Source organism: Lolium rigidum, chromosome 4, assembly GCF_022539505.1.
Source record: "Lolium rigidum isolate FL_2022 chromosome 4, APGP_CSIRO_Lrig_0.1, whole genome shotgun sequence".
NCBI lineage: Eukaryota > Viridiplantae > Streptophyta > Magnoliopsida > Poales > Poaceae > Lolium > Lolium rigidum.
The window spans coordinates 31,269,616-31,292,736 of record NC_061511.1 but is presented as its reverse complement, the minus strand read 5'-3'; the positions used below and the strand labels follow the sequence as shown (position 1 = coordinate 31,292,736).

At 47.1% G+C, this 23,121-nt stretch overlaps 1 protein-coding gene across 1 annotated transcript; it reads right to left on the bottom strand.

The window, feature by feature from the left end:
* Positions 1 to 16,565: 16,565 nt before the first annotated feature.
* On the bottom strand, positions 16,566 to 21,609 carry LOC124646845 (geraniol 8-hydroxylase-like). The gene is made up of 2 exons (XM_047186894.1): positions 21,244 to 21,609; positions 16,566 to 17,162 (listed from the first exon to the last, which is right to left on the bottom strand). The coding sequence occupies exons 1-2, from the start codon at positions 21,607 to 21,609 to the stop codon at positions 16,566 to 16,568; spliced, it is 963 nt and encodes a 320-aa protein (XP_047042850.1).
* Between the last annotated feature and the right edge of the window lie 1,512 nt (positions 21,610 to 23,121).

The following is a 23,121-nucleotide window of genomic DNA, read 5'->3' as shown; positions in this document are numbered from 1 at the left end:
TCTAATGCCTCGTCCACACGCCGTATAGCAAGGTAAAATGCATAAGAACTGTTGAACTTCACCTTGTATGTGCGACATCGAGCAAAACCCAATTCCATGTTCCTTTCCCAATCTTCATACTCCTGAACTGTCGCAAGACGGTGTAGATACCAACGAAGACTGGACGGTGGACGCTGCTCTCCCTTCAAGCAATCCAGATAGTCATTGAACACATAACTAGACTTCTTCGAAAGAGTACACTTCATGCCCAGAACATCGCCCGGAAACTCACCAACATCAACAGCATCAATAGCCGAAAGCGTCGGAGAAAATACCGCAGCAACACTGGTTTTCGTCGCCGAAGAAACAGACATAGCAGCAGGCTTCCGGCCCAGGGCCCGGTTGGACCGGCTCGTGGACCGGCCTGTCCGGTCCCGTGGCCCGGTTGACCGGCCGCCAACCGGATGCATCGTACCGGAACCAAACCGGACGAAATTTTGCGAACTTCCCGGTCTGCCGCCCGGTTGACCGGCCCCCACGCCGGGCTGCCCGGTCTGTGGCCCGGTTGACCGGATTTCTGACCGGATTTTTCCTGGTCGCAAAATTTCGTCTTCTTCCCGATGCTGGTCGCGTTTTTTCGCGATTTTGACCTCCGAAACAGCCATGGATGACCTCCAAACTGCCCCAAACAACTCCAAACTTCCTCCAATCAACCTCCGTCAACCGAGAGCCAAACTCCTCCGATCTTAGAGCCAATCTTCTCCGCAGCAAACCGATCAAAGAGATCGATCAACAACACCTCGCCGTGAGCAACCCAGAAAACTGATACCACATGATATGGTGGATCCAAGCCGATCCACCTAGATTGATGCCCGATCTTTCACAGCGAGAACCTGGGGTAGTAATTCCTCCCAACAACGCGATGAACGCAGCCTGGAGAAGAAGGAACGAATCCAGCAATCAACGGATCGATGAACGATACGCCTCAAACCAAGAGCTAGACAATCCTTGATGAACACAAGAACCTTCGCAGCGGATATAATAGATAACGGCAGCGCCGTACCCCCGGAGGGATGATACACGTGATCACACGCAATAGGGAAACCCTAATCTTTTAGACTAAACTTGTTCTGTCTAAACCCTAGCCGTGCCTCCACCTTATATGAGGGATGGAGTGGCTGGCCAGCCCCTAGTGGGCCTCTCTACCTTGGTTTGGACAGGCCCAAACCAAACTCGACTCGATTTATTAAAAACCCTAATTGGCCCACATATGACCATTACCTAAACTAAGATAATTAAGCCGGTGGAGTCCCGAATCTGGGCTCCACATAGGCCTCCATGCCCGTATCATCCTCCCCTTCAAGAAGCGTTGTCCCCAACGCGTGAGGGTCTTCTGGAAAAGGTGACGTGATATGAACATGACACGTCCTCGCCGTCTTCAAGTCTTGCTTGCCTTCCACACCACATCCTCCCTCGCGGCTCGCTTGACTTGATACAGCACTTGGCGCCTCCTTTCTTCTCCATATGAGCTTGGACTTCGGCGCCAATTCCTTCTTCTTGCGAGGTTTTGATGGACCCCCGGGTCGCCGCACATGACCCCGCACAAGATGTGTAATTCCTGGGCCACATAGATGTCTCACACGTCCATCCTTGCCTCGATGCATCCGCGGTGTCGCGGAAAACTGGACTGCAGTACTCCTAGCACGGTAGTGCCGCTGCCCACTGTCTCCACTGACGCGCTCGCCTACAGCCGGTCTAAGCACCGGTTGACCTAACGGTTGACCGGCCCGGCCGGTCCTGGAGCCGGTCGGCCGGCCCTGGCACCGGGCTGAAACACGATCAGCAATGGCTTCTCTAACCTGCTCGCCTCCCACTCCTCCCACGCGCATCCGCGCCATATGCACCGAAACACCATCGCCGCACCCATCATCAGTCTGTGTACTGACATCAACACAAACTGGAAATGTAGCACATGCTGCAACATCCACATCAATAATAAGTGGAGCTTCATCCGGCTTGTCACCAACAAGAACTGGCTTGTCATCTATAGGCTTGGCTGAAACATCACCAACATCAATGCTCGGAACATCATGCACCTCTTGCTGCACTTTAGGCTTGTGCAACTTCTCTTTACGCACCACTAACTCCACATCGGACTTCATATGATCATCACCCATAGGCTTCAAAGTCCGCTGTTTGCCAACATGCATAAAAGAATATGTATTTGCTCGCCCAAAGATGTGTCACATTGCGATCATACCGCCAAGGACGCCCAAGTAGCAATCCACACACCTCCAATGGCAACACATCGCAATCTATCTCATCAACATAATCACCAACCGTAAATGGCACACGCACCTTGTGAGTAATCTTCAGCATACCACAGCCTATTCAACCACTCAAGATGTTTAGGTTCAGGAAGACGCCATGTAGACAACCCCAATGCTGCCTCCATCGCCTTGCTAATGCCATTAGTACAGCTACCACCATCAATCATCAACTTGCAAGCTTTGCCCTTTACAATGCACTGAGTCTCAAACAAACTCCACCGCTGAACCTTGTCAACTGTCTTGCAAGCATCATCTTGTACCTTCTTGAGTTGCATATTCAGCCCGCTCAATGGTACATCCTCCTCAACAGTCACAATAGTGCTCTTGGTATCAGAGCCAGGTTTCCTCTCCTCTGAAGATTTCACCTCGACCTTAGTGACTATTGGTAGTGGAACAATCTTCTTACTAGTAACTATGCACTTGTCCACTTTCTCTATTGCATGTACAACTCGGGATGGCTGCACACTCTCCTCCATGTATGGTACCACGAAACCACTACGAAGAAAAGTTTTGTAATCTTCCCAAGTTTCAGCAAATTCACCTCTGTCCACCGCATCTTCCCAACAACGTTCTAATGCCTCGTCCACACGCCCGTATAGCAAGGTAAAATGCATAAGAACCGTTGAACTTCCTCTTGTATGTGCGACATCGAGCAAAACCCAATTCCATGTTCCTTTCCCAATCTTCATACTCCTGAACCGTCGCAAGACGGTGTAGATACCAACGAAGATCGGACGGTGGACGCCGCTCTCCCTTCAAGCAATCCGGATAGTCATTGAACACATAACTAGACTTCTTCGAAAGAGTACACTTCATGCCCGTAACATCGCCCGGAAACTCACCAACATCAACGAGCATCAATAGCCGAAAGCGTCGGAGAAAATACCGCAGCAACACCGGTTTTCGTCGCCGAAGAAACAGATATAGCAGCGAGGCTTCCCGCCCAGGGCCCGGTTGGACCGGCCTGTGGACCGGCCTGTCCGGTCTGTGGCCCGGTTGACCGGCCGCCAACCGGATGCATCGTACCGGAACCAAACCGGACGAAATTTTGCGAACTTCCCGGTCTGCCGCCCGGTTGACCGGCCCCCACGCCGGGCTGCCCGGTCTGTGGCCCGGTTGACCGGATTTCTGACCGGATTTTTCCTGGTCGCGAAATTTCGTCTTCTTCCCGATGCTGGTCGCGTTTTTTTCGCGATTTTGACCTCCGAAACAGCCATGGATGACCTCCAAACTGCCCCAAACAACTCCAAACTTCCTCCAATCAACCTCCGTCGATCGAGAGCCAAACTCCTCCGATCTTAGAGCCAATCTTCTCCGCAGCAAACCGATCAAAGAGATCGATCAACAACACATCGCCGTGAGCAACCCAGAAAACTGATACCACATGATACGGTGGATCCAAGCCGATCCACCTAGATTGATGCCCGATCTTTCACAGCGAGAACCTGGGGTAGTAATTCCTCCCAACAACGCGATGAACGCAGCCTGGAGAAGAAGGAACGAATCCAGCAAGCAACGGATCGATGAACGATACGCCTCAAACCAAGAGCTAGACAATCCTTGATGAACACAAGAACCTTCGCAGCGGATATAATAGATAACGGCAGCGCCGTACCCCCGGAGGGATGATACACGTGATCACACGCAATAGGGAAACCCTAATCTTTTAGACTAAACTTGTTCTGTCTAAACCCTAGCCGTGCCTCCACCTTATATGAGGGATGGAGTGGCCGGCCAGCCCCTAGTGGGCCTCTCTACCTTGGTTTGGACAGGCCCAAACCAAACTGACTCGATTTATTAAAAACCCTAATTGGCCCACATATGACCATTACATAAACTAAGATAATTAAGCTGGTGGAGTCCTGAATCTGGGCTCCACATAGGCCTCCATGCCCGTATCATCCTCCCCCCTTCAAGAAGCGTTGTCCCCAACGCGTGAGGGTCTTCTGGAAAAGGTGACGTGATATGAACATGACACGTCCTCGCCGTCTTCAAGTCTTGCTTGCCTTCCACACCACATCCTCCCTCGCGGCCTTCTTGACTTGATACAAAGCACTTGGCGCCTCCTTTCTTCTCCATATGAGCTTGGACTTCGGCGCCAATTCCTTCTTCTTGCGAGGTTTTGATGGACCCCCGGGTCGCCGCACATGACCCCGCACAAGATGTGTAATTCCCGGGCCACATAGATGTCTCACACGTCCATCCTTGCCTCAATGCATCCGCGGTGTCGCGGAAAACCGGACTCGCAGTACTCCTAGCACGGTAGTGCCGCTGCCACCGTCTCCACCGACGCGCTCGCCTACAGCCGGTCTAAGCGCCGGCTGACTCGACGGTTGACCGGCCCGGCCGGTCTCGGAGCCGGTCGGCCGGCCCGGCACCGGGCTGAAACACGATCAGCAATGGCTTCTCTAACCTCGCTCGCCTCCCACTCCTCCCACGCGAATCCGCGCCATATGCACCGAAACACCATCGCCGCACCCATCATCGATCCGTGTACCGACATCAACACAAACCGGAACCGTAGCACATGCTCGCAACATCCACATCAACAATAAGTGGAGCTTCATCCGGCTTGTCACCAACAAGAACTGGCTTGTCATCTACAGGCTTGGCTGAAACATCACCAACATCAATGCTCGGAACATCATGCACCTCTTGCTGCACTTTAGGCTTGTGCAACTTCTCTTTACGCACCACTAACTCCACATCGGACTTCATATGATCATCACCCATAGGCTTCAAAGTCCGCTGTTTGCCACCATGCATAAAAGAATATGTATTTGCTCGCCCAAGCATGTGTCACATTGCGATCATACCGCCAAGGATGCCCAAGTAGCAATCCACACACCTCCAATGGCAACACATCGCAATCTATCTCATCAACATAATCACCAACTCGTAAATGGCACACGCACCTTGTGAGTAATCTTCAGACATACCACAGGCTATTCAACCACTCAAGATGTTTAGGTTCAGGAAGACGCCATGTAGACAACCCCAATGCTGCCACCATCGCCTTGCTAATGCCATTAGTACAGCTACCACCATCAATCATCAACTTGCAAGCTTTGCCCTTTACAATGCACTGAGTCCGAAACAAACTCCACCGCCGAACCTTGTCAATCTGTCTTGCAAGCATCATCTTGTACCTTCTTGAGTTGCATATTCAGCCCGCTCAATGGTACATCCTCCTCAACAATCACAATAGTGCTCTTGGTATCGAGCCGAGTTTCCTCTCCTCCGAAGATTTCACCTCGACCTTAGTGATCGTTGGTAGTGGAACAATCTTCTTACTAGTAACTATGCACTTGTCCACTTTCTCTATTGCATGTACAACTCGGGATGGCTGCACACTCTCCTCCATGTATGGTACCACGAAACCACTACGAAGAAAAGTTTTGTAATCTTCCCAAGTTTCAGCAAATTCACCTCTGTCCACCTCATCTTCCCAACAACGTTCTAATGCCTCGTCCACACGCCGTATAGCAAGGTAAAATGCATAAGAACTGTTGAACTTCCTCTTGTATGTGCGACATCGAGCAAAACCCAATTCCATGTTCCTTTCCCAATCTTCATACTCCTGAACCGTCGCAAGACGGTGTAGATACCAACGAAGACCGGACGGTGGACGCTGCTCTCCCTTCAAGCAATCCGGATAGTCATTGAACACATAACTAGACTTCTTCGAAAGAGTACACTTCATGCCCGAACATCGCCCGAAACTCACCAACATCAACAAGCATCAATAGCCGAAAGCGTCGGAGAAAATACCGCAGCAACACCGGTTTTCGTCGCCGAAGAAACGGACATAGCAAGAGGCTTCCCGGCCCAGGGCCCGGTTGGACCGGCTCGTGGACCGGCCTGTCCGGTCTCGTGGCCCGGCTGACCGGCCGCCAACCGGATGCATCGTACCGGAACCAAACCGGACGAAATTTTGCGAACTTCCCGGTCTCGTCGCCCGGCTGACCGGCTCCCCACGCCCGGGCTGCCCGGTCTGTGGCCCGGTTGACCGGATTTCTGACCGGATTTTTCCTGGTCGCGAAATTTCGTCTTCTTCCCGATGCTGGTCGCGTTTTTTCGCGATTTTGACCTCCGAAACAGCCATGGATGACCTCCAAACTGCCCCAAACAACTCCAAACTTCCTCCAATCAACCTCCGTCGATCGAGAGCCAAACTCCTCCGATCTTAGAGCCAATCTTCTCCGCAAAGAAACCGATCAAAGAGATCGATCAACAACACCTCGCCGTGAGCAACCCGAAAACCGATACCACATGATACGGTGGATCCAAGCCGATCCACCTAGATTGATGCCCGATCTTTCACAGCGAGAACCCGGGGTAGTAATTCCTCCCAACAACGCGATGAACGCAGCCCGGAGAAGAAGGAACGAATCCAAAGAAGCAACGGATCGATGAACGATACGCCTCAAACCAAGAGCTAGACAATCCTTGATGAACACAAGAACCTTCGCAGCGGATATAATAGATAACGGCAGCGCCGTACCCCCGGAGGGATGATACACGTGATCACACGCAATAGGGAAACCCTAATCTTTTAGACTAAACTTGTTCTGTCTAAACCCTAGCCGTGCCTCCACCTTATATGAGGGATGGAGTGGCCGGCCAACCCCTAGTGGGCCTCTTCTACCTTGGTTTGGACAGGCCCAAACCAAACTGACTCGATTTATTAAAAACCCTAATTGGCCCACATATGACCATTACCTAAACTAAGATAATTAAGCTGGTGGAGTCCTGAATCTGGGCTCCACATAGGCCTCCATGCCCGTATCACGAGCATTGTGTGCGTCATCTTCAAGCTCAAGATCTTCATCATCATCTTGTGTTACTTTGTCGTCTGGTGTCAGTTTTTGTTACTCCGAGTCCACATAGAGTACAGTGTGCTTGTTTCCAACCATAGACACAGCCTATCGATATTCGTGACTAGGAACTTCCCCAGAAGAGACTAGTTTTACCGCTCGACAGGCTGCTCATTAGGGTTTTGTTGCTTTGCATATCTTGTTGGCCGTGTTATCAAGGAGTTGAGTCATATAATCAAAAAAAAAAAAAACCAGAGAAAATCGAAAAGAAGCAAAAAGAGCTACATCGCTGCGTGTGTTACAAAAGAAAAATACTAAAAGAAAAGTGTCGTGCTAGTTGAATCAAGTGAAAGGCCTAAGTTTTCTTTACTGCGCCTGTAGTTGAGCAATCTTGTGCCTGTCTCGTTGAGCTTTGCTAGCGTCTCTCTAGTGCATTGCAACCTTTCCTCCATATAGTTGCATTGCCTCATTATATCGCCTTGTGTGAGTATCTTTGGTTGTCTACGGTCAGCGCTAGAGCTTGTTATTGGTGCAAATAGGTAGCCTACCTACAGCCCCACATATACCCTGCTTTGTCGTGTGATTGTTCTTATACCCTTGATATTCGCTCGCTACATCCGTGCACTAGTTGTTCCTACAAGTGGTAAGCAACACTAATTTACTTTGGAACGGTAAGATTTCCTTTTCTTATCAGTTTTGAGTGAGTTGTGAGAGTACCACCATATATTTTTGATTTAGTGCACTAACCTACTAATCATGTCTCGCTAGTGATCATAAGATTGTTAACCAGGAGAACAAGGATTCTCGCAGATATTATTAACTCGGAGGGAGTTTCGTGCTCTTCGTAATGAGATGCGACGTGAATTCCGCGCTCGAGATGATGAGCTTAAGGGTACAGCTTGACGAGATCAAACAAACGCCGGATGCTACTAATGCAACTGTCACTGGATTGGCTGATCAAGTGACGGATATACAGCGCAATATTGCAGACATGCTCATCGCTATTGAGAACTTGACTGCACAACAACAACAACAAGAAGATGATGAAGATCTTGAGCTTGAAGATGACGCACACAATGCTCGTGGTGCGCCTCGTGGTCATCATCCTCGTGGTTGGGTTCCACTTGGCCGCAATGGTCGTGGACAGGATGAAGAAGATGGATTGGGTAAGCCCAAGTTTTCCATACCCAAGTTTGAAGGAGGAGCTGATGTTGAAGAATATCTCACTTGGGAGCTTAAGATTGAGAAGTTGTGGAGCTTACATCCCAACTACTCTGAAGATAAGAAGATCAAGCTTGCTTCTTCTGAATTTGATGGTTATGCATTGCGTTGGTGGGATTCTTTGGTTCGTAACCGCGACGAAGATGGTGCACAACCTATCCGTACATGGCGTGCAATGAAGGAGGTTATGACGTCTCGTTTTGTGCCTACAAATTACATGCGGAATATATTTGATAAGCTAACACTATTGAGGCAAGGTGTGAAGACTGTTGATGAGTACTACATGGAGATGGAGATGCTTATGCAGCGTGGTCGTGGTCGTGTCCGTGAGTCTCTAGAGATGACAATGCAGCGTTTTCTCAATGGATTGAAGTATGATGTTAAAGGCATTGTTCGTCATTACACCTACATCAATATGAATCAACTGTTACATCATGCAAGGGAAGCTGAATCACAGTTGGCTGAAGAAGCAAAGGTTAAGGGACGTGCTACGGGAGCTGGGCGTTTTACACCCCGCGCGCCCTCTACGGCGCCGACGCCTTCGACACGCTCCGTTCCTTACTCTACTCCGCCTAGCAAACCGGTCTCCAATGTATCTAATGCAAAGAAGTCTGAATCTGCTGCAAGTACGAGTGGTTCTGGTATGTCTACTACGCGCAACCGCGATATGCTTTGCCATACATGTAGTGGCAAGGGTCACTTCAAGAGAGATTGTCCTAACCGCAAAGTCATGTTTATCAATGAGGACAATGAGTATGAGACTGGAGATGATGTTGATCCAAATGCTCCAGATAATGATGACTATGACACTGATGGTGAAGATGCATATCCTTCCGATGCTCGCACCATTGTTGTGTCGCAGCCGTGCTCTTAATGTGTTGCCTAGTGCATCTACTCAACGCTGCAATTTGTTCCAAACCAAAGCTTTAGTTGGTCCTGACAAGGCTTGCAAGGTCATTATTGATGGCGGGAGTTGCCGTAATTTAGCAAGCAAGGAGTTATGTACCAAGCTGAAGTTGAAGTATCTACCGCACCCGCATCCATATTATATTCAAGTGGTTGAGCGACAATGGTGAGATGAAGGTAAACCACATGGTGCGTGTTGAGTTTGCGATTGGACCGTATAAGGATTGCATTGACTTCGATGTGGTTCCTATGACGGTTTGTCACCTCTTATTGGGTCGGCCTTGGCTCTATGACCGTTCGTGCAACACAATGGCCGTGCCAATACATATCACTTGGAGTACAAGGGCAAGAAAATTAACTTACAGCCTATGTCACCACAACAAATTGTCAATGAGTCTCGTCAGAAGATCGAAGTGAATTTGGAGGATGCACCTCTAGATAGGCGAGAGAATTGTAATGTTGTGAGTAATATAACGAAAAGTGAGAGAGTGAATTCCTTAGTCTCATTAGCCACCAAAGAAGACATGAGAGAATTTAGTGAGGATCCTATGGCCATGCCTCTTGTGCTTTTGTACAGGGGTACGGTTTTGGTTTCTAACGACATGACCCCTCTTCCTCTTGGTGTTTCTAATGTTTTGCAGGAATTCGGCGACGTGTTTCCGGAGGAGGTTCCCGCAGGACTACCACCATTGCGAGGTATTGAGCATCAAATTGACTTGATTCCCGGAGCATCGCTGCCCAATAGGGCGCCATATCGCACTAATCCCGAAGAGACGAAGGAGATATAGAAGCAAGTACAAGCGCTACTCGACAAAGGTTATATTCGCATAAGCCTTAGTCCTTGTGCTCGTTCCTGTTATTCTAGTTCCTAAGAAAGATGGTACTTGGCGTATGTGCGTAGATTGTAGAGCTATAAACAACATTACTATTCGATATCGTCATCCTATTCCCCGTTTAGAGGATATGCTAGATGAATTGAGTGGTGCTCGCTGTGTTCTCTAAAATTGATTTGCGTAGTGGCTATCATCAAATTAGGATGAAAGAAGGGGATGAGTGGAAAACCGCCTTTAAAACAAAATTTGGTTTATATGAGTGGTTAGTAATGCCTTTTGGGTTAACTAATGCACATAGCACTTTCATGAGACTGATGAACCATGTTTTGCGTGAATTTATTGGCAAATTTGTGGTTGTGTACTTTGATGATATCTTAATCTACAGCCGCAATGAATCTGATCATACTATACATATTCGACATGTTTTGCAAGTGTTGCGTGATAATCAACTCTATGGTAATCTTGAGAAGTGCACATTTTGCAAAGATAAGGTCATATTTCTGGGTTATGTTGTCTCTAAGCATGGAGTAGAAGTAGATGTATCTAAAATTGAAGCTATTCAAAATTGGCCTACTCCCATGAACGTGAGTCAAGTAAGAAGTTTTCATGGTCTAGTTGGGTTTTATCGCAGATTTGTGCCCAACTTTAGTACTATTGCTGCACCTTTGAATGAATTGACCAAAAAGGGTGTTGGTTTTGAGTGGGGCGCAGCCCAAGATCATGCTTTTGATGAACTTAAGAGATTGTTAACTTCTGCACCGTTGCTTGCACTTCCTGATTTCAATAAGCAATTTGAGATTGAATGTGATGCTAGTGGTATTGGAATTGGTGGTGTGTTGATGCAAGAGGGTCGCCCAATTGCATATTTTTCTCGAGAAACTTTCGGTGCTAAGTTGAACTATCCAATATATGATAAAGAATTGTATGCTTTAATTAGAGTTCTTGATGTTTGGCAACATTACTTGTGGCCAAAAGAATTTATCATACATTCTGATCATGAAGCTTTGAAATACCTGAAAGCCCAATCTACTTTGCATAAGCGTCTAGCTAAGTGGGTTGAGTTCATTGAGTCTTTTCCATATATTATTAAGCATAAGAAGGGAAATGATAATATTGTTGCTGATGCTCTATCTAGGAAGAATATGCTATTAACTCAACTTGATGTTAAAATTCCCGGTTTAGAGATACTATGTGATTTGTATGCCACTGATCATGATTTTGCTGAACCATATCGCTTATGTGCTCTTGGTAAAGCATGGGAAAAATATCACATACATGATGGGTTCTTGTTTAGGGCTAACAAACTATGTGTTTCAGAATCGTCTGTGCGTTTGCTCTTATTGCAGGAATCACATGCTGGAGGTTTGATGGGTCACTTTGGGCGTGAGAAGACGCTACTCATGCTAGCTGACCACTTTTATTGGCCAAAGATGAGGCGGGACGTGGATAAATATGTGCGGAGATGCATTACTTGCAACAAGTCCAAGTCCAAGCTGAAGCCTCACGGTTTGTATACTCCTTTACCGGCACCTACTACACCATGGGAAGATATTAGTATGGATTTTGTGTTGGGTTTGCCACGTACTAAGAGAGGCCATGATTCTATATTTGTGGTAGTGGATAGATTCTCTAAGATGTCCCACTTTATTGCCTGCCACAAGAGCGACGATGCGTCGCATATTGCTAACCTGTTTTTTAGGGAGATTGTACGTCTACATGGAGTCCCAAAGACTATTGTTTTTGATCGTGACGTGAAGTTTATGAGCTACTTCTGGAAGACGCTTTGGAGGAAGCTGGGGACAAAGCTGCTGTTTAGCACTACTTGTCATCCCCAAACCGATGGTCAAACTGAAGTGGTGAATAGAACATTGTCACAACTGTTGAGATCCATGATCAAGAAGAACTTGAAGGAGTGGGAAGAGTGTTTGCCGCATGTGGAGTTTGCTTACAACAGGGCGGTGCATTCTACCACGGAGCTATGTCCTTTTGAGGTGGTATATGGTTTCAAACCCATTACTCCACTTGACTTGTTGCTTTTACCCATACATGAGAGAGTTAATATGGAGGCATCAAAGAGGGCAGATTTTGTGAAGAAGATTCATGTGAAGACTAAAGAGTTGATTGAGAAGAAAGGCAAGAGCAATGCTTCCAGGATGAATAAGAAGCGCAAGGAGATGTTGTGCAAGCCTGGTGATTTGGTCTGGGTACATTTTCGCAAGGATAGGTTCCCGAAGCTGAGGAAGTCTAAGTTGAAGCCTCGTGGTGATGGTACTTACAAAGTGCTTGCCAAGATCAATGATAATGCATACTCGATAGATCTTCCAGAGGATGAGTTTGGTGTCAGTAATTCTTTCAATGTTGCTGATTTGACACCATATGATGGAGAAGACCTTGGAGCGTCGGGGTCGACGCCTTTTGAAGGGGGGAGATGATGAGGACATCCCTACTACACTACTACCTCCGTCATTACCAATCGAAGATGAACCTGCTGTGAAGCTCAAGTCCAATGAAGTCAGGATTGGACCAATGACACGAGCTCGTGCGAAGCTATTTAAACAACAGGTGAACTTGTTCCTAAACGATACCTTGATTGATGAGAACTTTATACTACCTAAATCCTATTACTTGTGTATCATCAGGTATGAAGAGGAGACAAGCATCGCACGAGGAGGAGAGGAGCAGCTGGACGTGAAGATGGACGTGAAGCTGGACATGGAGCTGGACATGAAGATATCTCATGGATGCGCGAGGGAGGAGCGGGAGGCATGCGCGAGAGGAGAAGAAGAAGTCCAGGCCGGTCCAGAACCCGGTCAGACCGGCCGCCACGCCGGGTCGCCCGGTCCCTGGCCCGGTCGACCGGCCGCCAACCGGCCGCCAACCGGAGGAAGCCCCTCGTACCGGACGAAAACCGGAAACCTCGCAGATTTCCGGTTGCCGACCGGTTGACCGGACCACAGACCGGACCGGCCGGTCCACAGCCCGGTCGACCGGATTCCAGACCGGACCAGTCCGAGTCTGTCTCGACCAGATCTATTCTGGGTCGGTTATTTTCGTACTTTTTGGACCTGAGGTCGTCCCAGACGCCTATATAAGTCCCTGGGACGCCCCACAAGTTGCTTGAGACCACGTTTAAGATAAACCCTAGTTCTTAGTTGTTTGTTCTGCAAAACTATTGAATTACCTACACCATATTGCTTGGATATTGTGTAGATCCTGTTTAAGTTTTGTGTGATCTGCTGTTCCATTGGGAATTAGACGGTTGCAACTTACCGCTTCGTGGTCGGCGGCTACGTGCGCAAGTGTGTGGAGTTGCGAATATCTTGCAGGGTTGAGAGCTGTTGCATTGGCGACAGGGACCAATCGAGAGATCTCGTTGCGTCATACAAGTTATCATCCACTACATCGTCGTGTTTCTCCGCTGCCATCACCCCGTGATCATTATCACCACCGTTGCTTACTGAGAAGATCGGGCTACCCCTTATCATCTGTGCTATGCGACACTGAAGGATAAGGAAGATCAGATGAAGAAAGATGTATACACTTTTGTCTGTTATGTTCAACTCATGATTACCAGCACCTTCTTCAATGCTATTGTGATTTTCCCGGTGTGCTTATTTTATTTATCTGCAGCCGGAGTTCAAGATTATAGCCAGTAAGGCCTAGAGAATTTTAGCTTCTAGCTTGGACAAGCGAAAATGTACAAAATGGACGGCTGCCCAGATGTGGTATGGCAAAGCTTGACTCTCTGAAATCTGCAATTCTTTTTATAATATAGCTTGGTTCTTTCTTGCCAGTTAAGTTATGATGCTGACAAAGTTTCTCCAATATACATATGCTCGAATGCAAATGTTGAATACAGAAAAGATACATATAAGAAGATATGTCGATTCACTCTTGTATTTACTTCTCAACCTGTAAGCATATGTTTTGATAATTTTTCTAGATTATTATTATTCAGCATCTTATAATTTTCCTGCATTGTTATTATTCTTGTATTTACGTGATGGATCTTTTAATTATATATGTATAACTAAACTACTGATTTTTTTCTACTGTTCTTAAATTTTTATTATCAGATTGGTCGGTCGATCAAAGAAGATGAAACTAGCATGACGTTTTCAGCCTTAGATTGATGTTGGATTTTAAGTGACAATACTCGAGAAAATTGAACTGGTAACAAGTTTGTCAGCCCAAGGGCTACATGTGCCATTCATTGCAGGTAACTACTGCTCTAGAAGTTATCGGATGTCCCCGAAGGGACCTCTAGAAGTTATCAGCTTACAGTAAAAACAAATAATGATCAGTACGAAGATAAGTAATAATTATGATTTATAAGGATTCTTCACTCCTTGCTTGTATCGGTTATGCATTTCTAGAGGTGTCTGGGGGTGGCAATGTTCAGTATGAGCTGAAGAACATTATCCCTGTAGATTAGACCCGGGTTTTTTTATATCTTGCATCCACAATTTAATTATTCTATGGATTTGCTTAGAAATTTGATTGGTTCAGGTTGTTAGGTGATTGACAGGCTGAAAGAAACCTACCATGAACTATTGTTGTTTGGTATCCAAGGGATTGACTGGCAAGGTGTGCCTTCCTTTAAAAATTCTCCATGTAGTTGAATCCAATTAATTTACCTACTTATGCCCAGTTGACTAGGCACAAATCATTTAAGAGGATTTGTTGCTTCGATCTTTAGAAATATCTATATGCATGAGAACTCAAGGTTCGGACTCCTGATTTGCCAAGTTATCTCCACAAATATAAAAAGACCTAAAGTGGCAGATTAATCTGTGCCATCGAATTATCTGATCCACCAGTTTAGTGGAAAAACAGTGTTGGACACCCACAATCCACCCACGAATCATCAAAGCGCCAGCTAAAAAAAGAAAAGAAAATATCAAATCGCTAAACACTCTTTTCCAGCAAACGCCGCCGCCCCACGCACACGCCGCACCACCCATCTATCATGTCTATCTAACCTCATGCCCATTCAATCTTAATTGCTTAGTTTGAACTATTGAAATTACAAATGAGTTTTTTCAGTTGATAGTAATGATTCTAAATTTCCTAAATCTAAGCTATGAATACCTTTGTGCTAAATGGTGAGTGTTATCAGACTCTACCCAATGGCATATTGGTTGAGCCAAATTGCCATACAAGTGGTTCTTACATTTATCACTCCAATCTACACATTCCTTGATGCAGCCTATCAATTCTTTCAAAATAAATACTATTATTAGAAAACTTGATATGAGCATCAAGAATGTCTTTTTTTACGTGTTCTTGCCTGTTTGTTGTGCCACGTCTCCTTATCTGTGAATCTGAAAAAAGAATTAATGTGTCAAGCTGCCAAATCTATTGTTAGTATCTCATCCTCTGTCGGTATATATAAATCATTCATGCCTCTCTACTTAGGATTGATCGCCCCCAAATTTGCATGTGTCTGCTAATGATTGCATGAATCTGCAGACTGGGAGCCGTTGATGAAGTATCCTGGTTTGTGGAATGAACCGGCGTTCTTTTGATAACTGTACATCTAATTCCCTCTAACCATCTGTTGATTCGATGTGTCTGCTAATGATTGCACGAATCTGCAGACTGGGAGCCGTTGATGAAGTATCCTGGTTTGTGGAATGAACCGACGTTCTTTTGATAACTGTACATTTAATTCCCTCAAACCATCTGTTGATTCGATATGTCAATGAACCACTAACCAAGATCTGTATGATGCTAATGCTAATCTGATTTTATTAAAAAGGAAATGGCACTTTATTTTTAACACATGACTACAATATTGATTATGATATATTATCACAGAGTGAGAATTTTGTCAGGTGATTTACCAGCTATTGCAAAATCTATTTGGCAGAATTATATTGTTTTGAAAGCCACCTCTAATTCTACATGTACCATGATGTATGCTTTCTGAATTTTGGAATCCAATTGGTTTAACTACCCAGCTTGCAAATGTGCACAACCAAAGCATCCTCTGGCAGGGCAATTTTTTTCTTCAGGAATTTATGGGTGAAATGGCGGGATATGCAGAGTTTATAGTTACTTATATAGCTGCAAATGACTTAGCTGAAGCTCAGACATGGATGGGGAGTCATGGACCTATATTATCGGTTAACCGAACTGCCGGTTAATTAGAAAACCAATATTATTCCAGTGCCCATTTAGTACAACCTGAATTATAGAAAAACCTAATAAACCGAATCGAATATTTGATTAGAACTGAATGCCCACCCGGCGGTGCTGCATTATGTCCAACAAAAATCCCAAAACGTCAGCGTTATATGGCCACAAAGTGCAGCTTTAGAGTTTTTTTACAGTACAAATACATTATATTATGAAAGCATCGTGTAATTTCTGACGCAGTACACAACAACATATACCTATTTCCCATCACTTTTATTCGCTTTTTATGCACAACATAAGTGCAGATTGTGCGGAAGAAAAAGTCTACGACCATTATATTATCTTGGCTTGGCTATAGCTTGCAGGGGAGTAGCCATCGTCATCGTCAACCCAAGCTTCTCCGACATATCCACACCATTTTCCTTGACATCGAGTGGCAGTGTCCATTCAAAACGATGCAACAGCGAGCCGAGCATGGCGTGAAGCATCCTAGTCGCGAGCGGCAGGCCGAGGCAGATGCACCTCCCGGCGCTGAACGGGATGAACCTGAAGTCTGCCCACAAGTTCTCGTGCTGCATGAACCTCTCCGGGAGGAACTTGTCCGGCTCCGTCCATACCTCAGGGTCATGATGGATCGCCCACAAGTTCACCAACACAGTGCTCCCTTTGGGGATGGTGTAGCCTTGTATCTCCACCGTGGCCTCTGCCTTGTTTGGTACCAGTGGCACAACCGCGTGTAGGCGAAGTGTTTCTTTGACAACTGATTGGAGGTAGGGAAGCTGGTTGATGTCGGAGTATTCAACGTGTGTCTTTGAGCCAAGGACCATTTTGAGTTCTTGCTGTAGTGTTGTCATAATTCGTTGATCTTGCAGTAATTCAGCCATTGCCCACTCAACTGTACTCGAGATTGTGTCGATGGCTGCAAGAAATATGTCCTGAAATTTGCAACTATATATATTACAGGACCAAATGATGGCAGCAAAATTTGTACTGCTGCTATTTTAGAATTAAAGTGACAAAAAGTTTTGTCGTGAAGGACAAGTGGCAACTATTTCCATGTTCAGATATCAATTTCAATTGTCTTGAGTATCACCACACACATGTGAGAAACCAAATTAACACTACGCCGAATAAGACATTTTTTCTGAGAAACTCCGTCAAACATCATATAGTCAACATTTTTCAACTTCAACTGCTTACTTAACTAATTTTATATTCATTATTCACAATCTGAATTAGAATAATTATATTTATACAAATGTTTCCCATTTTTTAGTACATAAATTTCACCCAATACATATAAAAACAATGGTCACAATCTTACTAGAATGAACTGCTAAAACTAAGTATAGTTAAATAGAAAGCTAGTAAATACTCCCTCCGTTATTTTTTAATTGACTCGAATTTAGTACAAAGTTGTACTAAATTCGAGTCAATTAAAAGAGACCGGAGGGAGTATATGACAAAATATTATGTCCACGTGTACATATTTCAGTAAGTAATTTTATTATTATTTAAAACTGGGCATGCTTATTTACATGTCATCCATTATGTGTAACTCACATATTCGAATTTTGTATGGTCCATTTGTCATATTAATATTTCAAGTGTCGAGCATGTCTAGTATATTTTATCAAGAAGAAATAAACATAGAATAGTAATGATGATAAATATGTACATACTTAAAGTATTATTTATCCAAGATGGTCCAACCATAACTTACATATCATGTATCGTTTCAATGTCGAGGTTCATGCTTTAATTGCTAATTATTTTATTTTTGTCTTAATAACGTTTCAAAACATCTATTAATCATATCAACCTAAGCACTTTGCCTCCACCAGCCCAGCAAAGTAAGGGGGCTCGTATTTACCGCTTTTGAAGCAAATAGACGTTGCATGGCCTAGTAGTTACAACATGTGTTGACAACTAGGGCGGCCCATTATCACAAATATTGTTATCATTTTTATTAGTGTAAAAAATATTTTTAGATTTTTTACTTTAATAATCTTGTTATACTGTTAAAGTATAGTTTCTTACTTCCATACATCTCGGATGCCAATTTTATTTTATTACATGTATCCATAAATAAAAATAATAATTGAATATATTCATCATTTGACTAAAACACTCATATAATTCGAAAAATATTTTATTTGATAATGAATATTAATTATTTATGAGTGATGCGCATACATAAGAAAAAAACTATTTATATATATCAAAACAAATGATCTGGTATTTAAAACTGGTCATGATGTGAATTTTTTAAAATCAAAGGTAAAAGTAGTAATAAAGACAAAGTAAGAAAGGAAATGATGAAAGAAGAAGAGGATGAGGAGGGAGAGGAGTCGGGGAGAAGAAATCAAGAAACAAATAACGGAAATTATGTGGAATAGAAAGAAAATTAAAATGAAAAGAAAGCAAACAAAATATAAAAACTTAAAAATAATACTTTTTTTTGCAGGCCCATGTACATGTGAGAGGTACCGATAGTTCAACATAGAGGAGGTAGTAAAACACCCACGATAGACTGAATATTGTAAGGTTTTTCTTGTTATTTTTGTATGTGCTTCGTGAGGGCGCCTCAACGTGGACGCGACCCGAGCTTGGTCTTTAGGGCATCTCCAGCGGGCCGACGCATTTCTTCTCCGTTTGCGTCGGCCTTCGGACGTCATGTGGCCCAGGGCGACCGTTTGCGTTGGGTACCTCCAGCGGTGCGGACGTATTTTTTTAGCGGGGACAACGTCAAGCTCGCTAATGGCGTTTTACGTCCCGTCGAGGACTGCCGCCGGCGATTAACTGTTCCCGCGTGACGACGATCGTTCCCGCGTGCCCAAAACATTGGCAAGTTTCGCTGGCGTTTCGCGCGCGCGGGAAACGACCTGCGCGGCAACGCCGTTTCCCGCCCCGCCGTGGCTATATATGGTGGACACCGGCAGCGGCGACGGACAAACCTCAAGCTAAACCATACCATCCATCCATGGCCAGGAAGAACCTTAGTTGGGAGCACGTTGTTCAGATGTGCCGCCACCTCCACCCGGAGGAGGAGGAGGAGGTAGTCGCCGCCGGCGTTGAGGCCCAACAGCTGGACCTGGAGGCGGCGGCGGCACAGGCGGAGGTTGTGGAGGCGGTGGCGAAGGCGGCAGAGCGCGCCGAAGGGCGCCTCGCGGCGACCAGGGCGGAGATCTCCAACGCCATGGTCGAGCTCGCCGACGCCAGGGCGGAGCTCGCGGAGGCGCGGGCGGCGATGGCGGCCCCTCCGGCGACCCCACCAGCGGACACCGTCATCCACGACATCGCGGACGACGACGCCCCCGTCCTCGGCCGCTTCGACTGCGCCGGCGACCAGCTCGTTCTGGTCACGTCCTTCGAGACCCTCGCTGGGGACGCCCAGCGCCGGCAGGCGCGGTTTGGCGGAGGAGGAAGCCAACAGCTATGCGATCGCCATGGCTGGGGGTTACTATGCTCCAACCTGGACTCGCTCCAGCGGAGGGCCCCTTCTCCCGCGCGGGTCGAGCAGGAGAACCGGGAGCTGGCGGTCGCCATCGCCGCCAGAGACGAAGCGGTGGCGGTGGCGGCTAGGGACAGGGCCCGCTTCGTCGCCCAGCTGGCGGGGTTGCAGGGGGTGGCCCAGGCGAAGGAGGCGGCGGCCCAGGCTGCGGCGGAGGAGGCGGCGGCCCTGGCGACGGTGGAGGAGGCCAACTCTATGGCCAGGACACTCATGTGGGACTCCTCTCTGGCCGAGGCCCTCGAACGCCGCAGGCGGGACGAGATGTCCGATCGCCGGCGTGCCCGGCGTGCGGAGTGTGCGAAGCGCTCGCGCTTCGACGACGGCGCCGGCCCCTCCGGCGGCCAGTAGTAGGTCGCGCTTCTGCGAGTAACCGAGGCAGGTGTAGGCCACGCGACGGCGAGTAGGTACGGCCATTGTAGTTTTAGGTTAACTCGACTAACCATCTCTGTAAAGATGGTCCTTTTGGCCAATCAATAGTAATGAAAAAAATCTTTTGCTTACCTACTCACTGCCAACCGGGCCCGGATGCACCCAACGCGGACACTTTCCGCGTCCGCGGAGACGCAAACCTGGCGCATATTTGGGCCAGGTTTGCGTCTCCATATGGGCTAGGTTTGCGTCTCCGCGGACGGCCCGGTCACTTTGCGTCGCCCCGCTGGAGCAGGGCCCAGACGCATTTCCGGTCACGGCGGACGAAAACGGTCGCTCAACGTCCGTTTGCGTCACGCGGGAACAGTTAATCGCCGGCGGCAGTTCTCAACGAGACGGTCTCGTAAAACGCCATTAGCGAGCTTGATGTTGTCCTCGAAAAAATGCGTCCGCACCGCTGGAGGTACCCGACGCAAACGGTCGCCCTTGGCCACATGGCGTCCACGAGCTAACGCAAACGGACATTTCGGACGTCCGAAATGCGTCGGCCAGCTGGAGATGCCCTTATGACTGATGTCGAAGAGTTAGTGCTGCCTCGGTTTCTTCTGCATTGTATCCTACTATCATCATGATCTTCTCCTTTGGCAGTCTAGTGATGAAGAAATGGTTCATGAACTTGCCTTATAAGGGGTGTGTCCACGGCCAAGGCGTGTTCCATTCTTTTATTATTTTTATGGGAATGGCAAATATTTTCAGTCCTTGTGGTGGGCAACTTATGTTACTACTTAAATGCTAGTAAGAGATTGTTCATGTCTATGGTCTTTCCCCAATTATTTATACCGGGTGCATCGAAGAACATCGAGATGCGCGACTTTCGTAAATTTAGAGTTTATCAATGTTCTCTGTTGGTTGCTTTTGTTTCAGGTTCTCTGATCCGACATAAAGTGTTATCTTAACTAATTGAGTCAGATCGTTGGTCTTAAAAAAAATCTAGTGCAGAATATTCGGCCTGTCTTGGAGGAGATGGAGAAGCATGACCTAAAGGTTTAGTAAGTTAACGGAACTATTAAGCAAACTGAAAATTTGAACATGCTGTGCAAGAAACGTTTGGTGATATGCATCCGCATGCTTACCGTGAGAAAAGCCCTGATAAAATCCCGGTTGACGTTCACCAAGCTGTCGTCGAGGTCGACGTCGTCCTTCCCTTGCTCCTCCATGTCGAGCATCACGTCCAGCAGGTCGTCCTTACGCTGACCGCCGCCACGGACATGGCTGCGCTGATCAATCTGTTGGTCGATGAGCTGGTAAACCCTCTCCAGGTGCCTCGTTAAGACGCGCCGCATGCTCTGGAGGTCGGCGGCCGCGAGCGCCGGGAAGAAGTCGGAGACGTTGGGCTTGAGGGAGAAGGCCACGGCCTCCCGCGCGAACACGTGCATCTCGCGGGACGTCGCCTCGTCGAGCTCGGCCGAGAACATGGCGCGCCACTGCAGGTCCGCCATAGCCGCGAACGCCGCGCGGCCGACATCCACGGTTCGCATCAACTTTGCGAAATTTTGTCAAAATAGACCACCTGCCCCAAATCATTGACAAAAAGGACCACCTGTGAGACAAATTGACAAAAAAGACCACCTTGTATGTGGCGGCAGAGCCCCCAAGCGACACGTGGAGGATGCCGCCGTGGTGTGTGGCGGCAGGGACCCGCCGCCGTACTGTCTGGCGGCACGTTAGCCGGTCCTCCGCGCCGTCAGCCGCCGTCGACCGTCGCGGGCCATGCCGCCGGAGCATGCGGCGGCAGGCTGACGTGGCCGCGCCTCCAACGCAGGTGGCGGCAGGGCCCAGCTCAGCTCCAACCGGCACTGACTTTGAGGCAGGTCTGAGCGGGAAATCAGGCCGACAGGCCCCATCCATGACACTGATTTTGATAATTCGCTGCACTGATTTAGAAGCGACAACGCGACCTGAAACTGTCAGAGATTCCCGCTCGATACAGGAAATTAACCACCGAAAGCGGCCTATATGCGTAGGAATTCTGTGCTGATACAGCAATTAGAGCACCGACAGCCGATACCAATAATTCTACACTAATTTTTTGGTACTGCTCACACTAATTGAAGACTATATAAGTCGGCTTCCCCGCATAGAAATCGAAGCAGCAGGAGTGTGCCTTCTCCGCGTCTCTGTTTCGTGCGAAAAATATTGGAGTGAGTATGAGTGTGCCTTGCTCGGACCAGGATTTTAGGCCGATGAAGGGGAAGAATGCAAGCTTGCCACCGGGGGTGAGAGCAGAGAGGTGTTGGTGCGGCCGCCTTGCAAAGGTGAAGGAGGTGGTTGATTTTTCCGATAAGTTCGGCATGAAATATTTCATGTGCGCGAGCTATGATCATGATCCACCAAGGCAAACAAGTTCATCGTCCTCGAGGCCTGCGGTATGTTCTAAGAGCATGATTAAAAAAAATTAATTTTATGTCATTAATTTTCGTTTATTAATCGTATTTTTTGTGTTGTAGTCTCCCCCGCCCCTTTGCATGTGGTTTCATTGGATAGACCAGGAGCAGCCGGATTGAGCACGCCGTGAGGTGGAGGAAAAACAGCGGCGTGCATGGGCAATGTTCCATGAGGAAGAGCGTTTCGAAAAGGCTATGGCTAATGATAAGCAGAAAGAGAGAGACAGATACAAAAATTAAGGGCGGAGCAAGCTCGAAATCGTGAGGTGTATCAGAAGAGGATGGATGATGAGGCTGCACGTAGGTATGCAGAGAAAGAGGTGCGCAGAGAGGCCCGTGAAGCGGAGAGGAAGAGATTAAGGGAAAGAGCTGCCGAGGCGCAAGCGGCAGAAGAACGCGGCGACAAGTCCGGAAAATGGCCACGGTGGACACAGGGCAAATAGAGTGATCTGTTGTACTAGCTATGTATGTTAAATTCAGTTTTACTTTCGCGTTGTATCTTAAAATTCGTTGCAGTTATTATGTTGTATCTTAAACGTTTTTACTTATGTTGCATCTTCATTATTG

Excerpts from the sequence above, each read along its gene's own strand:
- LOC124646845 (XM_047186894.1), bottom strand. The coding sequence starts at position 21,609 with ATGGCGGACCTGCAGTGGCGCGCCATGTTCTCGGCCGAGCTCGACGAG. Across the intron at positions 17,163-21,243 it reads TTATCAGGGCTTTTCTCACG|GACATATTTCTTGCAGCCAT; the intron begins GTAAGCATGCGG and ends TGCAAATTTCAG.